A 13854-nucleotide genomic window follows, 5' to 3' on the forward strand; every position below is an offset into this window, starting at 1 on the left:
CGGTGACTTTTGACTCGTCACCAGTGGAGTTTGTCCACATTTGGCGTTTGCCGCCATTATTCTTGAGACTGTTCCTCTTGACCAACTGAATGATAACTTGTAATTTTTGGCACTATTTGGCCTCTTTGGAACTCTGTTGCTTCGAAAAATCATAACAATGTGCCAATCCAGGACTTCTCTCACAGCTGGCACATGCTACCAATTGGCAATCAGTGTAATACGATTCACCTTTGCAGCTGCATTTGCAATTGTAATTTTTTGCCCTTTTTACTTGTACATTAATGTATTATCTTGTAGTCATTATAGCAATATCATAAATAGCAACATAATTGTGCTTCTGTTAGCTGTTACTACAAGGGTGGGGCACTGGCACTTGGACCTCCACAGGTTTATTTCTCTCCCTTGACTTTTGGTTGCGACTTCTTCGTTTTCCTTTCCTCCGTGGCCATTAGGGTTACATTATAGCTTTGCATATACAGTACATAGTTCTTGTAGCCATTTCATGTGCAACTACCGCGTTCTCTCTCTTACTGCTGCATCTCGATCCTTTCTTGAGCGCCTGGAAAAATGAACTGAATTGTCGATGCCGGAGTGAGCACCTCACACACCTGTCAGCAACTGCGTGTGAGGCTGACTTGGAGGTAGTTCTGCTGGAGGAATGTGCTTCTTTAGGCAAAAGAGCAGTATTACAGGGCAGCTGCCCGTGCAGTGGATAGAGGTGCTGCCTTTGGATCTCAAAGGTTGCAGGTTTGAATCCCACTTCTAGTTGTAGTAGCCTCGAACAAGGTACTTACCCTGAATTGCTCCAGTAAAATGACCGAGCTGTACAAATGGGTGAATAATTGTAGGTGGCTGAACGGTGGAAGTGGCTTTGGAGAGCAGTGTCCGCTAAAGGAATACGTGTAAACGTAGTACGTACCCTCCGGGGCTCTAAACTCTCGCTGCTGCTCACTTGGGGAATTTGCCGAACGGGCTGATTTTAGAGAAGAGATTAAGCCCATGAAGCGAGGGGTGAGAAGCACCAGTCAGGCGTCTCATCGCTCTTTTTAGGAGGCAGTCGGCGAGCAAGTTGGAGCTTTTGCGGCTCTTCCGCTGCATTTCCTAGAGATGCAGGCCGCTTGTGGGCTCCTTTGCTCTCAGTCCCCCGTTCGCTTCGTCCAACAGAAGTACTGCCCAGTTGCACTCGAACTTTCACGTGGAACTGGAGCGTCGAATGCCTTTTAAAGCTGGCAGGTTATTTTTGAGAAAAAAAAAACAGTAGTGATTTGGGGTTTTGTGCAGCTTTCGCACCGTGTCCCCAGCCTAACCTCTAACCTCTAACCTCTCCATATGTCCAGGAGTGACCACTAAATCACGGGGAAACGTCCAGCACCAGTGAAGTCTGCATTGTGTGGAAAAATCCAGGCCTGGACTCGGCTGGTTTTGCACAGCTTTTTATTTACATAGTGGGCCATTGCAATTCATGTATAAAATAATAGAAAAAAGTGGAAGGACATTGAGAACGCTGAGTGCTGGGGACAGGTGCCATGAAGTGCTCCTGTGTGGACAGATAAGGCTGTGTATGTGTGTGTGAGGGGTCCCGGGTAGCAGAGGGGTAAACGGACCACCGTCACACGCTCCTGTCCGCCAGTCCTGACACACATACACCGCCTGAACCGCTTGTCCATTCGGGGTTGCAGGAGCCTAACCCGGCAATACAGGGCGTAAGGCCGGAGGGGGAGGGGACACACCCAGGACGGGACGCCAGTCCGTCGCAAGGCACCCCGAGCGGGACTCGAACCCTAGACCCACCGGAGAGCAGGACCCGGTCCGACCCACCGCGCCCCCCGTCCGCCACTCCTCATGTCACTCAAATTCATTTCAGGTGTGGAGTTCCAGATGTTTTCCCACGGTCAGGAGTCCCCAGGTACTGGACTCGTGGCAATGTGACACGTGAACTGCCCACAGCCTCTTCTTTCATACTTGTACAACTTCCTTACCTAACATTTGGGCAGAACGCGCTTGAAAACGAGCAACAATGGAATGTGAACGAGGTACGGAGATGAGCCCTCCACTTCTCCACCTCAAACACGAGCGCTTCCATTCTGAGCGGCCACAGCGAGGCCTTTCCCCACTCACCACACTGCATCTCAGGCTGCTTTCGTACCGCTACTCATCCTGTTCATCCTGTACACGAAGTAAAAAGCACAGCGAGTGCTTCAAGAGTGCCAAGCAAACGTTATTTAGCGACGACATACTGAAGTTTACACGCTGACGAATAAGCGACTACGAGGTAAACGGGAAACAAGCAAACCTCAGGTCTTCTCTGTCTTTCGAAAAAAATCCCCTTTTTGGCCCTTACACATAGGATCATACCGGGCAAACTGTGCAAAACGATAATGGGGCTGAGCTGGACTCCTTGAGGCTTCTCTCTCATCTCAACTCAGTGCGCCGGTCGCCCAGTCGCCGTGGTTCGCTCGACGGCCGACGGGACGCGAAGGCCCATCGCATCCCGGTTCCCCTCCGTCCCGCACGCCAGCACCTTGGTCAGTCTGCGGAATCCAGTCAGCGCCGGTGCTCTGGGTATTTGTGCGCATTGCAGGAGGATGACGAGTGTAGCGTGGTCGGGTCCATAAGTCTAATAAGGACAGGTACACCATGTGTGTCCTCACAGGTGTGTGTGTGTGTGTGTGTGTGTGTGTGTGTGCGCGTCTGTATGAGGCTGCAGCCCTACTTGTCGTCGTCATCTCCCTCGCTCATGCTGCTGATGGAGGCTGAGGCTCCCTTAGGGGACGAAGGTGGCCAGTGGGATGGGGGTGAAGGCGAGCGGGATGGAGATCGTCCCGCCGTGGGACTGCCGCTGGGCGACTGCTGGGGTGACAGGGCCTGAATCATGCGCCCGCTTCTCTCCTGGAACATCTGCTTCTGGAAGGTGGGGGGGCAGCGGTTGGCAGCGGTTGGCAGCGGCAGACCGGGGGAAGGTGGGGGCGGAGTAAAAGCAATTTATTTGGTTATTTTGCATCCTATTTCAACACTTCCGATATTATCAACAGCCCTTTTAAAGAAGCAGCTACTTAAATGGAGCGTTACTGTTAGTGAGCTGTGCAGAGGGACAGGCGGCACTGAGACACACACACGACACGCGCACACACACGTGGCTCAACACGAGAGGCTGCTAGTGAGGAAAGCACACTTTGGAACAGCCGCTCAAAGGAGCTCGCACCTTTTCGTCCAGCCAATCTTACTAGCAGCACGGAAACGCAGCGCATCCGCGCGCGGCGACCGAATTTCACGCATCGACCGGTGTTTCGGCGCCTCCGGTACGACCCGTTTCGAAGCGCTCGGTAGGTCGCGCGCGTGAAAAGAGACGCGTTTGTTCTCCTGTTCGCTCCCTGGCCCACTGCACCCTTTCACACTGCGGGATCTTACCCAGGCTCCGTCGGGGCCGAACAGTTCCAGGAAGTTCCCAATGAACTCCCGCGACTTCTCCTCCCACTTCTGGATGAGGTCGTGGCTCTTCTCCTCCACTCTGTACACAAAGTGCTTGGACCTCTCCTCTACCGTCTTCACCTTCTCCTTCATCCTGTCCACCTGATTCTGCAGCCGGTACTTCTTCTCCTGCCATGGACACGGCACACGTGAGGCCCACCTCCGCTCGGAGCAAAAGGGACGCGGTACCTCGACGCCTGTCCCGACAGCTCTTCATCAAGCATACAGCGAACGGAACTGCACTGCAATTACTACGTCCGGCCGTTCGGCGCCGACTGACAGCGGAGTCGGGACGATATGTGCGGTACGGAGCCGCGGCTCCCTGGAGCGCATCGAAAGGCGGGAGACCGTTCTCACGTTAATGTAGCTGACGTTGAGCTCTTTGGCTGTGTAGCCCCTCTGCAGGTTGCGCCTGGCATAGACGTCGTAGTCGCGCACAATGCGGGTAATGATGTCAGAAGTGGAGATGCCTTCCGTCCGCTGGGTGGGTACAAACATACCTGAGAGGTACAGAGACGCAGGTGAGAGGCGAAAGCCGACAGTCGACGACCCGACGAAATGCAGCGCGCGGGTAAGCCGGTGCAGCCGAGGCTAGACGCAGGGACGCGCGCGGGGGCGGCACGGAGACCTGCGTCCGGCTCCGATGCTCGTCTCCTCACCTGCCTCTTTGATGTGCTCGTAAACGTCCTCGGAGCCTGCGGAGGAGTACGGGATGTCGTCGTGGGCCACAAAGTCAATCTAAGAAAGAAGTAAAGAGGAATTCGGCAACACACCCTTTAGCGACGCCCCTCTGGGCACAATCCCGGTACTGTGCACAGCGCCGGAACAAACCCGAGTTTTTCTTCACAAAGAAAAAGAAGTACGTCATTTCATCATCCTCGTGTCGATTTTCGGAAACGGAGGATGAGTGCATTCTGAGCGCAAGGCTTCACATGGAGAACAGGCCCAGACTGGAAATACACCTTGTATATGGAGTATAATTGCAGCGAGTGAGCGAGTGAGTGAGCGAGCAACACGATCGATGAGAAATAATGGCAATATTTTCAGCGGAAAACGTATGACGCTGCTTTGCCAGTGGAAAGAAGGTGAACTTTCCACCTTTCGTAGCTGCCATCTGAGAAAAACACAAACTAGCCCATGTTCCTGGGGGGGTGAGGCTGCTGGGGCTCCGAGTTACTGCTGTGTGCAGCGGAACCCCCGTTCGCCTCGTCCCCACCGTGTCACCCAGTAAAGTGTGCGGCTCACAGCAGGTAGGAGAGAAGTTCCTGTATTCACCTGTACCCCCCCCCAGGAGGGACACAAGCCTTCAGTTTGTTGGCCAGCTGGCCACAAGCACCGGAAGGCGAGCAGAGTACAGCGGAGTACAACGGAGTACAACGGAGTACAACAGAGTACAGTAGGGGACTGACCTTGTGTTTCTCCAAGAAGTCTGCAGTGATGGTCCAGGGTGCGTCTCGCACCACCTCGTCCACGTACCGGCAGTGCCTCAGCGCCTCGTAGCGCTCCTCCTCCGTCATCACAGTGAAGCCCTTGTACTTGTGTGTGAGCTCGTCACTGCACACTGATGCACACGCACACACACAGACAGAGGAACGCACATGGGCGATGGTCCGTTTAGCCAAAACCCACAGCCGCTTTGCTCGTTCAGATTGGGACTTTCTTGGCAGCCACACTGACACCTTTAACATATAAGTGCTCCGATAGCGCAGTCATTTCACATGTAGCCAAGTGTCTATTTTTTATGTCTCTGATGAAATAAAGGGAATTTTACTGTACTGTATGTAGCACCCCCGCTACCCTTCGTGGTGCCTTAACTACTGCGTGTGTGCGTGTGTGCGTGTGTGCGTGCGCGCGCCATACCTCCCACTATCAGGTATCCGTTGGGGAACAGGTTCTTGGCCTGCATCAACGCACGAGCGTGGCCGGAGTGGAAGAGGTCAAAGATCCCGTCTGCATACACTCGCACTGGCCGGTCAGCTGCAGTGGCCAGAGCAGACAGCGACTTGTAGCGCGGCAGGACGCAAAGGTGGACGGCGCCGGGGACGGGAGCGCAACACTAACCTGGCGTGCCGAGGCGGGCCTGCGCGATACTCAGCTTCTCGTGAGGAGCACGGCACTCGCAGCTCGTCTCCTTGGCGAAAATGGCAGGTTCCGTCAGCGTCTGGCCAAGCGAGGGAGACAGGAAAGGCAGAGACTCGACACGGCGCACCCCTGAGCGCGGACGCAACCTCGGGCAGCGTGTTGGCCGGGACGCGCTACTGCCCCATCAGCACAGTGAGCCGGGTGGGCGGAGCCTGTGCCCTGTGCCTGCGGACGAGTGCCGAGCTAATACGTTGTTCAAGAGCCTCGTCCACATCCACCTTGGGTGGGGGGGTGGGGGGGGGGTGTCACGCAGCACAGACCACGGTACAGAAGCCTCCATAGCAAACAGTACCAGGGATGGCACTTTCACACCCTGAGCAGAGCCATTTACCCTGCTTTACTGGTTTAATGGGCCTTTTCGTACAAAGCGACTTGTAGTGAATTACGGCGTTTCACTTTTGCACACCCGCTGAGGCCCCCCTGGCCCCGGCAGCCCATGTCACATATGCCCTTTGCCGGGACTACGGAAGCAGGTGTGAGAGGAGGGGGCGACGGGTAGGGCGTGGTCTTTTCCTGACATCCCAGACAAGGTTAAGGGGGAGGGGGTCAGCTCAAGGGTATCTGCAACACCAAAAGGAGGAACATGTAGCACTCCACGCGTTGCAGGGGTGCGCCGATAATCCCCTCTGGAAATATGGCTGTTCCGACTGCAGGAAGCACAGAGCCCACCCCCACCCCCACCCCCACCCTCACCCCACTCGAGCGCAGCTTGGGGATGGAGAGACCCTCCCCAACCCACCTCCTCCCCGTCTCCTGCAGAGAGACAGCGGTGGTCTGACTGTGGCCCCCCGGCGACTCACTGTGCGCGGCTGGGGGCAGGTGTGCTCTAGCTCCTCCATGGTTCCTGCAGGGTGCTCATGGGAAGGGGGAGTCCGCCGCCTCTCTGACTCAGCATCGGCACTCTGGTTGCTTCTTCTGGCCCAAGTGAGACCTCAGCTGCTGTTACCCTCTTCCCGCTGCCCTGGCTTGCCCCCCCCCCCCCTCGCAGCTAGTCTCAGTTTCGGCCTGCCCCCCCCCCCCAGCCCCGCAGGCCCCTCTCGTCGCCTTGGCCCGGACAAACGGTGCTAACGAAGGCCGGCCGGCGAAGCGACAGAGCCGTGCTCCAGCATCCGCCGCGGTAACAACAATGAGAAGGAGAACGCGGTGGGGTGGAGAACAACGAAAGGAAGAATCCAATCAGCCGATGATGCTCCTCCCTCGATTTGCATGAGGAATGCTGATTGGCCAGGGCAGCTATAGCGCCACCATCCCGGAGGATGTCTCAGGTTTGTGTAAGAACCTTCTCCCCCGTCCTTCTGTGAGCTCAGGGAGGCCCTGTATCAGTGGGTGGTTGCTAGGAGACCGCTTTGCTTGCCTCCGTCTTCCACAATGTTGTGTGCGGTGATGGTGACGGTGGTGGCAGCAGCAACAGCAGCAGCAGCAGCAGCAACAGCAGCAGCAGCAGCAGCAGCAGCAGCAGCAGCAGCAGCACAGCCAGCGGTGAGCAAAGGGATCTGGTCCCTCACTTTGTGCAAATGGAACAGGAATATGTGGCTGAAAAGCAGGTGACGGTGCAGAATGAAACGGATTCTATATCTACGGATTCATAGTAACCCCCGACTCAGATGTGTGGCACCTAGCAGTCCCAGTGTGTGGTCTGTAAAAAGGGTCCGTTGAGGTGGTGATGTGTCGTGTTCTTTCATAAGGCTAACAGACACAGTGTGTTTGTCTCTGTGTATGCATGTCACCGGTCAGTTACACTTACATTCACATTTACATTTATTCATTTAGCAGACGCTTTTGTCCAAAGTGACGTACATCTCAGCAAAAGCACAATTTATGCATTACATTGAGAGAAGGAGACATAGCTGCAGACATGAAAGTCTCAAGCAAACCTAGTTTGTTCCCTACCACTTGCTGCACCGAGGTTCATCGTTCAAGTAGGTGCATAAAACACAGAATAGACAAATCCCGATACCCTCCCACAATTTGTTTTTTTTTTAATATTATAAGATACACAAATAAGCAAGTAACACAAATCAGAAAGTAACAGGATTAGGTTAGGGTTGGGGTTAGGGTTAGGGTGAATATAGTTGAGAGAGCTCCACCTGGTGCGTCAGACATCTCCGCACGCATTGCTTCCTGCCTGTCAGACATCTCTTCATGGATGTCTGATCACCGTCTCCATCTCAACCTCTCCAAAACAGAGATTCTTCACCTCCCAGCTGGCCTGTCCTCCTGTCACGATCTATCGATCAAACTGGACAACTCACTCATTTCGCCCAGCTCCTTCGCTAAGAGTCTGGGAGTTACGAGTGATGCGAGTCTGTCTTTCTCTCAACATATCGAAGCCACAACCCGGTCCTGCAGATACATCCTGCGTAATATTCGTAGGATCCGTCCCTACCTCACTACTGACTCCGCCCAACTACTTGTCCGGGCCATGGTGACATCCCGTCTGGATACTGCGTCTCTCTCTCTCCTGTGTGGCCTTCCCGCTACTGCCATCAAACCTCTACAGCTGATACAGAACGCTGCTGCTGCTCGAGTTGCGTTTGACTTGCCGAAGCGTTCGCACGTACCTCCTCTATTCGTTTCCCTGCACCGGCTTCCTATAGCTGCCCGGATCAAATTTAAGACCCTGCTTATTGTCTACAAATGCATCAACAGAACTGCTCCCAGTGGTTTACAAGACCTAATCAACCGGTACACCCCAACCAGACCCCTTCGCTCATCTACTTCTGCTCGCTTGGCGGTCCCGCGCACCAAGGGTAAAGCACGGAGGTTCTCGGTTCGTTGTGGTGGAACGACCTCCCCCTCCCATTCAGAACTGTGGAAACTCTGTCTATATTCAAGAAGGGTCTAAAAATCCACCTTTTCCAGATCCACTTCGCCCAAGATCTCTTCAGATCATCTATGGTGTAACCGTTCAGGCATCGTAACTCCAGAAGCATCCCCAGATACAACCTTTATTCAACCATTACTCTGGTATTGTACTGCTCATTTGTGTATCTTATAATACACACACACACACTTTCTGAACCGCTTGTCCCATACGGGGTCACGGGGAACCGGAGCCAAACCCAGCAACTCAGGGAGTAAGGCTAGAGGGGGAGGGGACACACCCAGGACAGGACGCCAGTCCGTCGCAACGCACCCCAAGCGGGACTCGTACCCCAGACCCATCAGAGAGCAGGACCCGGTCCAACCCACTGCACCACCACACCCCCATCTTATAATATATTTAATAAAAAGATAATAAAAAAAAATTGGTGTGGGTATCGGGATTTGTCATCTGCTAAATGAATAAATGTAAATGTAAACCTTGACTGTGACCCCAACCGAAGCCCAAAGCAAAGGGCACTGTGTGCACAAGCCTTCTCACCCCACCTGTTGATGGTGAGATTTTAATGCACTTACTGTGGGAGTACCTTTGATCAAGGTAATTTCCTGGCTCCCCTCCTGGGTGCGTCCCCTCCCCCTCCAGCCTTCCGCCCTGTGTTACCGGGTTAGGCTCCGGTTCCCTGCGACCCCGTAGGGGACAAGCGCTTTTTCAGATGATGTGTGTGTGTGAGTGAATTTCCTGGCTCTCACATACTAGTGAGAGATTACCGTGCTGTGCAAAGTTTGGCAAAGGGGCACCTGAGAGATAACACGGTTTTTTACCACGCATGGCCATGGAGGCGACAGCTCAATAAAAGTCCAATCCCGGTTAGAATCGCTCACAAGAAGATGTCACGTATTCGCACCCGAGCCCGGGACCCCTTTCTCCTCCACGTCGTTTTCTCCCACGGCTTTTTTCTCCAAACCGCTCAGCGTCCCCCCCCCTCACCCCCCTGGCGCGGCGGATACCGAAAAACTCCGGAGCCGAACTTGCGCTGCGCTGAGTGACGCGCTTTGCGGGGCACTTGGCGTTGCCATGGTAACAGCCGCCAGCGCGCTTTCGGAGCAGGGTCCAGGCGCTTTTCGAAAGGAACAAATCTGCCCTTCGTACTGTACCGCTTAGTTTTGCGTGTCTAGCGTAGACTCAGCAAGTAAAGCGGCTTATTTATGCCGCCCCCCTCTTGTTTTTTCACCTGTTTTACTTTGGTTCGGCGCTACACATTTAATTTCCACGAAAGCGAACTTATTATTATTTTTATTCTTCAGTGTATCCAGCTCTCTCTTTCATGAAGACAGTTGTTGTACCACGAGCGTGAACCTTCAGTGATGATGTACACAAACACATGACTTTGATGATTTCTGACGCGGAAACCGATTGGCCCCACGAAGCTCGCGCTCCTTTCACACGCAAAGCGGACGTCGGCCCGGTTCCGGTCCACACGTTTTCCTTGGAATCACCCCACCGCGTGCCGCGTCGTCGGGCGCCCCCGCATGCGGACATGTGGTAGCGCAGCATGCCGGGACAAAAAGCGCAACGCCTATTGGCCGCTCGTCAGTGTCGTCACTTCCGGGAAGACGGATTTGGCGCCGAATCGCTTCTCCGATGAAGCTGTTGTGAGAGGCGAGGAAGTGCGCGAGTTTCAGAGTATGGCTCCGGTTTCCAGCGCGGACAAAGGTGTGGAGGGCGGAGACGGCGGTGAGTCCGGTTCTACATGATTCCGGCGTCGATTCGATTCGATTCGATTCGAGTCGTTCGTTCGTTCGTTCGCCCCCCGTGGTAACTCTAAGTGTGTGTGTGTGAGTGTGAGTGAGGTGCCAGGTGGGCCGTCCCGACATCGATCGACTCGCTCCCTCCCTCCTCCTGCGGCTGCGACGACAGCCCGGGCAGTGAAGTCCAAGAAGTCGTGTCCCCAACGAACGCGCTCTGTCTGTGTGTGTCCCCGCAGATGCCGGCGGCGCTGCTGGAGATGCCTGTGGCCTCGCGGTGTCCCGCTCGCGGAGGGAGAGGAAGGACAAGGCGGGGCGCAAGGCTGCCCTGGAGCAGCTCAAGAAGGCCATGAAGGGGGAGAAGGTCAAGTACGAGGTAGGAGGGGTGGGGGGATGGGGGTGCACAGAGGACGCGCAGACTGTCCTGTGTCTGTCGCCGGTGGTGCGCGTGCGGCCGAGCTGAGTGAGTGAGTGGGCGGGCCGTGTGACGTCACGCAGCGTGTGAGCGCAAGAAGGACGTGTGCACACCTGTGAGCGTGACTCTTTGAACGTGCGTGTTTCTGCACCCCGCCCCGCGGCGATCGCTCAGGTCGAGGAGCTGACGAGCGTCTACGAGGAGGTGGACGAGGAGCAGTACTCCCGCATGGTCCGCGAGCGGCGGGATGACGACTGGATCATCGACGACGGTGCGTGTGCGATGCGCGATGTGTCGTTGCTCCCTGGCCTGCGCGTCTTGTCTGTGACGTCTTGCCGCCTTGGAGCCTCAGCTGACGCCGTGCTCTTCGTCTCCGGGCCCCGCAGACGGAACGGGTTACGTGGAGGACGGAAGGGAGATTTTCGACGAGGACCTTGAGGACGACGCGCCGGATGCGGGTGCGAAAGGTAGCGGTGCCGGGCCGGGCCGGGCCAGGACCCCGTCGAGGGTTCTTGTTGCCGCGAGGCGTATAAGAGACCACCGGGGTGTTCTAACTTGCACGCCGTCCTCTTCCGCCGCAGGTAAAGGGGCTGGCAAAGGGCCGGGTTCCAAGGATAAAAAGGTGTCCAGGAAGCCTGTCGTCAGCAAATCCAGCAGCATCAAGAGCATGTTCATGGCCAGCAGCGCGAAGAAAGCTGCGGAGGTCTGTTGGACAAATGTGCTTCCTGCTCACGTCGGGTTGCACCGGATGCTCGTTGCCATAGCAATGAAACGCGCTCGCTCTGTATGCGTACGTGTTCGTGTTCATGTCCGGCTGTGTACCGTTCACCGGAGATACGCCGGGACATTCGCTCTAGGTATAGGCCTTGGCGCACACACAGACATGGACATGAGTGAACGGTGCAACTGTAGAATTGGAATGTGTGTGTGTCAGCCTTTCGGTGAAAAGCTGTAGCGACTCTCACGTTTGTACCCGTGTCGCGTCGTGTTCTGCAGAAGGACGTGGACCTGTCGAGCGACGCTCTGCTGGGGGACATCCTGCATGACTTGCACTCAGAAGTATGTTCAGCCTATAGCAGAGTGCGTGTCTGTGTGTGCCCGTGCGTGCTGTGCTCTAAAATCACGTGTCTGCGTCCGGGCGGAGACAGACATCTCCTGAATGAATACATGTACATGTGTGTATCCGCCACCGTGTTTTATCCCCTCGATTAACACTTCCCCTCCCGGCAGAAACCACCCGTCGTCACACCCCCGCCAGTCGTCGCTCTCCGCAAGAAGAAGGTTACTGGGAACCCCATGAATCCGTTTTCCGTCAAACCCCGGACTCCTAAGATGTCTGTACATGTATGTGTCCGTGAGGTGGGTGGTTGCGATTTCGTGCGCGTGTGCGTGTACACGCACGTTTCCGCCGAGAGTACGGCTTAATGTCGCCGTTGGGTTGTGACCGCAGGGAGGTCCTTCTGCAGTGGTGTTGAAAGAGCAACTAGTTGCTCCTTCAGCCAGGACATCTGCTGAAACCCCCTCAGCCGAACCCCCTGACTCAGCGGGCAGCAGGAAGGCTGGCGTGATGGCGGAGGAATCCGAGCAAGGTGAGCCCTCCAGCTGTCCCTTGTCCTGCGCCGTCGCTCTGGTGCACGTGTCCCCCGTCCAGCTACTTTCACGGCAGCGCCTACGTTTTGTGTCCAACGCCGCATCCCGCTGGGCGTCGTGCCTCTTTCCGCAGCCGAGGACCACGGTGCCCTGCAGTTTGATGAAGGTGACTTTGACGAGCCCATGGAGGTGGGTGGCGACGGAGGCGGTACGGAGGCTGTGGTGGAACCCGAAGTAGAACCGAACCGTCACGCCCACGATCTCCTGTTGCCGTGAGTCGCATTACGTTTGGATCTCATGACAAAAGTGTATGGGGACATTTGTGTGATCCCTGCCCTGTCCCCTGCAGCCTGAACGCGTTGGGCTCCTCCTGCTGGGACGATGGGGTAGACAGTGAGAGAAGCGACCCTGCGGTGCTGGAAGTGCAGGTGGACTCCAGCCACTTGCCGCTCGTGGAGGGGCCCGACGGGGACACGGTGTTCCGCTTCTATTGGCTGGACGCCTTCGAGGACCAGTACAGTCAGCCTGGTGAGCTGCGCCAGCGTCAGTCATCCTGCTCGTTGTGACCGGTGCTGTATGTTGCCACGACCCCGCCCCCCGCTTGTTCCTTTAGTGGTGTTATAGAGGCACGTGTAACGTGTATCAGCCTGAGCTACACATGGGTACGAAACCGGCACCCAGTCCCCGGATATGTACTGTGTGCCGGGCTTCTGCAGGACAGCTGCGTTCCGGCAGCGCCACTCATCCTTGTTCCCGGCGCAGGCGTGGTCTTCCTCTTCGGCAAGGTGTGGATTGACTCGGCGAAGGCGCACGTCAGCTGCTGCGTAGCGGTGAAGAATGTTGAGAGGGTCGTGTACCTGCTGCCCCGGGAGCTCGTGAGTCGTTTCTCACCCTTGATGGTGGAGGCCGTGCTGCGTACCAATCGCAGAGTTGCTGATAACGTGAATAATCGATTCTAATGCACAGAAAATGAACCTGGCGACGGGCAAGGAGACAGAGACTCCTGTCAGCATGATGGACGTGTACCAGGAGTTCAGTGACCTCTCGGAGAAGTTCAGGATCTTCAAGTTCAAGTCTAAGGTTCATGGAACTTGACTGCAGGCCACTCTCCCATTCCTGCTCTAGTTCCCCTTTACTCTGGTTCCCATACACCCATACTGCTTTTCCCTTCACTCTGGTTCCCCCTGCCCTGCCCTGCCCTGCCCCGCTCTGATCTCCTTCTCTTTCCTGCCCTTGGTCTCCACTCTCAGAAAGTACAGAAGAGCTACGCCTTTGAGATTCCAGACGTTCCATCACAGTCCGAGTACCTGGAAGTGCGCTACTCGGTACGTGTCCCCAGCGACCCCCCCCCCCCCCCCCCCCCCTTGCCCGCAGCCCCCTTTACCTGTGGCTGAACTGTGAGGCGAAACGAGAGAATATTTTAGGTCACACTCTGGCAATTGTTTTTCCTTCCTTCCTTCTTTTTCGCGCTGCCGTTGTAGGCTGAGATGCCTCAGCTGCCCTCGGACCTGAAGGGGGCGACGTTCTCCCACGTGTTCGGTACCAACACCTCCTGTCTGGAGCACCTGCTGCTGAGTCGGAAGATCCGTGGGCCCTGTTGGCTCGACATCAGAACCCCCCGTGAGTGACGTTGCGCCGTGTCGCGTGCCAGCGACCGAAACGTCGGTGCT

The 13854-nt window shown here is 55.8% G+C and overlaps 2 protein-coding genes across 6 annotated transcripts in view; one reads left to right on the forward strand and one right to left on the reverse strand.

The window, feature by feature from the left end:
- Positions 1-1781: 1781 nt before the first annotated feature.
- pcyt1ba (phosphate cytidylyltransferase 1B, choline a) lies at positions 1782-6582 on the reverse strand. Its single transcript, XM_029248832.1, has 9 exons — positions 6411-6582; positions 5530-5629; positions 5329-5445; positions 4878-5029; positions 4128-4206; positions 3826-3968; positions 3409-3597; positions 2714-2904; positions 1782-2617 (listed from the first exon to the last, which is right to left on the reverse strand). The coding sequence occupies exons 1-9, from the start codon at positions 6447-6449 to the stop codon at positions 2545-2547; spliced, it is 1083 nt and encodes a 360-aa protein (XP_029104665.1). The 5' UTR covers positions 6450-6582; the 3' UTR covers positions 1782-2544.
- Positions 6583-10009: 3427 nt separating this feature from the next.
- pola1 (polymerase (DNA directed), alpha 1) overlaps positions 10010-13854 on the forward strand; it is a 31078-nt gene continuing 27233 nt past the window's right edge. The window contains exons 1-14 of one of the 5 annotated variants that reach the window (XM_018761212.1): positions 10010-10168; positions 10419-10555; positions 10769-10865; positions 10981-11061; positions 11176-11297; positions 11591-11653; positions 11825-11953; positions 12045-12183; positions 12318-12456; positions 12534-12712; positions 12947-13059; positions 13151-13264; positions 13435-13509; positions 13666-13804. In XM_018761212.1, the coding sequence (XP_018616728.1) occupies positions 10120-10168; positions 10419-10555; positions 10769-10865; positions 10981-11061; positions 11176-11297; positions 11591-11653; positions 11825-11953; positions 12045-12183; positions 12318-12456; positions 12534-12712; positions 12947-13059; positions 13151-13264; positions 13435-13509; positions 13666-13804 (1576 nt within the window). In that variant the 5' untranslated portion in view covers positions 10010-10119. The remainder of the gene's footprint in view (positions 10169-10418; positions 10556-10768; positions 10866-10980; positions 11062-11175; positions 11298-11590; positions 11654-11824; positions 11954-12044; positions 12184-12317; positions 12457-12533; positions 12713-12946; positions 13060-13150; positions 13265-13434; positions 13510-13665; positions 13805-13854) is intronic. The other 4 variants (XM_018761216.1, XM_018761211.1, XM_018761215.1 and 1 more) reach the window with 4 other exon arrangements.

The sequence above is a fragment of the Scleropages formosus genome, chromosome 24 (genome assembly GCF_900964775.1).
Source record: "Scleropages formosus chromosome 24, fSclFor1.1, whole genome shotgun sequence".
NCBI classification, from domain to species: Eukaryota; Metazoa; Chordata; class Actinopteri; order Osteoglossiformes; family Osteoglossidae; genus Scleropages; species Scleropages formosus.

What these genes read in the sequence shown, in the direction of transcription:
- pcyt1ba (XM_029248832.1), bottom strand. Translation starts at nt 6,449, where the DNA reads ATGGAGGAGCTAGAGCACACCTGCCCCCAGCCGCGCACA. An exon ending in TCAACGTCAGCTACATTAAC is followed by an intron (nt 3,598 to 3,825) that starts GTGAGAACGGTC and finishes TGTCCATGGCAG; the next exon opens with GAGAAGAAGTACCGGCTGCA. An exon ending in TCGGCCCCGACGGAGCCTGG is followed by an intron (nt 2,905 to 3,408) that starts GTAAGATCCCGC and finishes CCCACCTTCCAG; the next exon opens with AAGCAGATGTTCCAGGAGAG.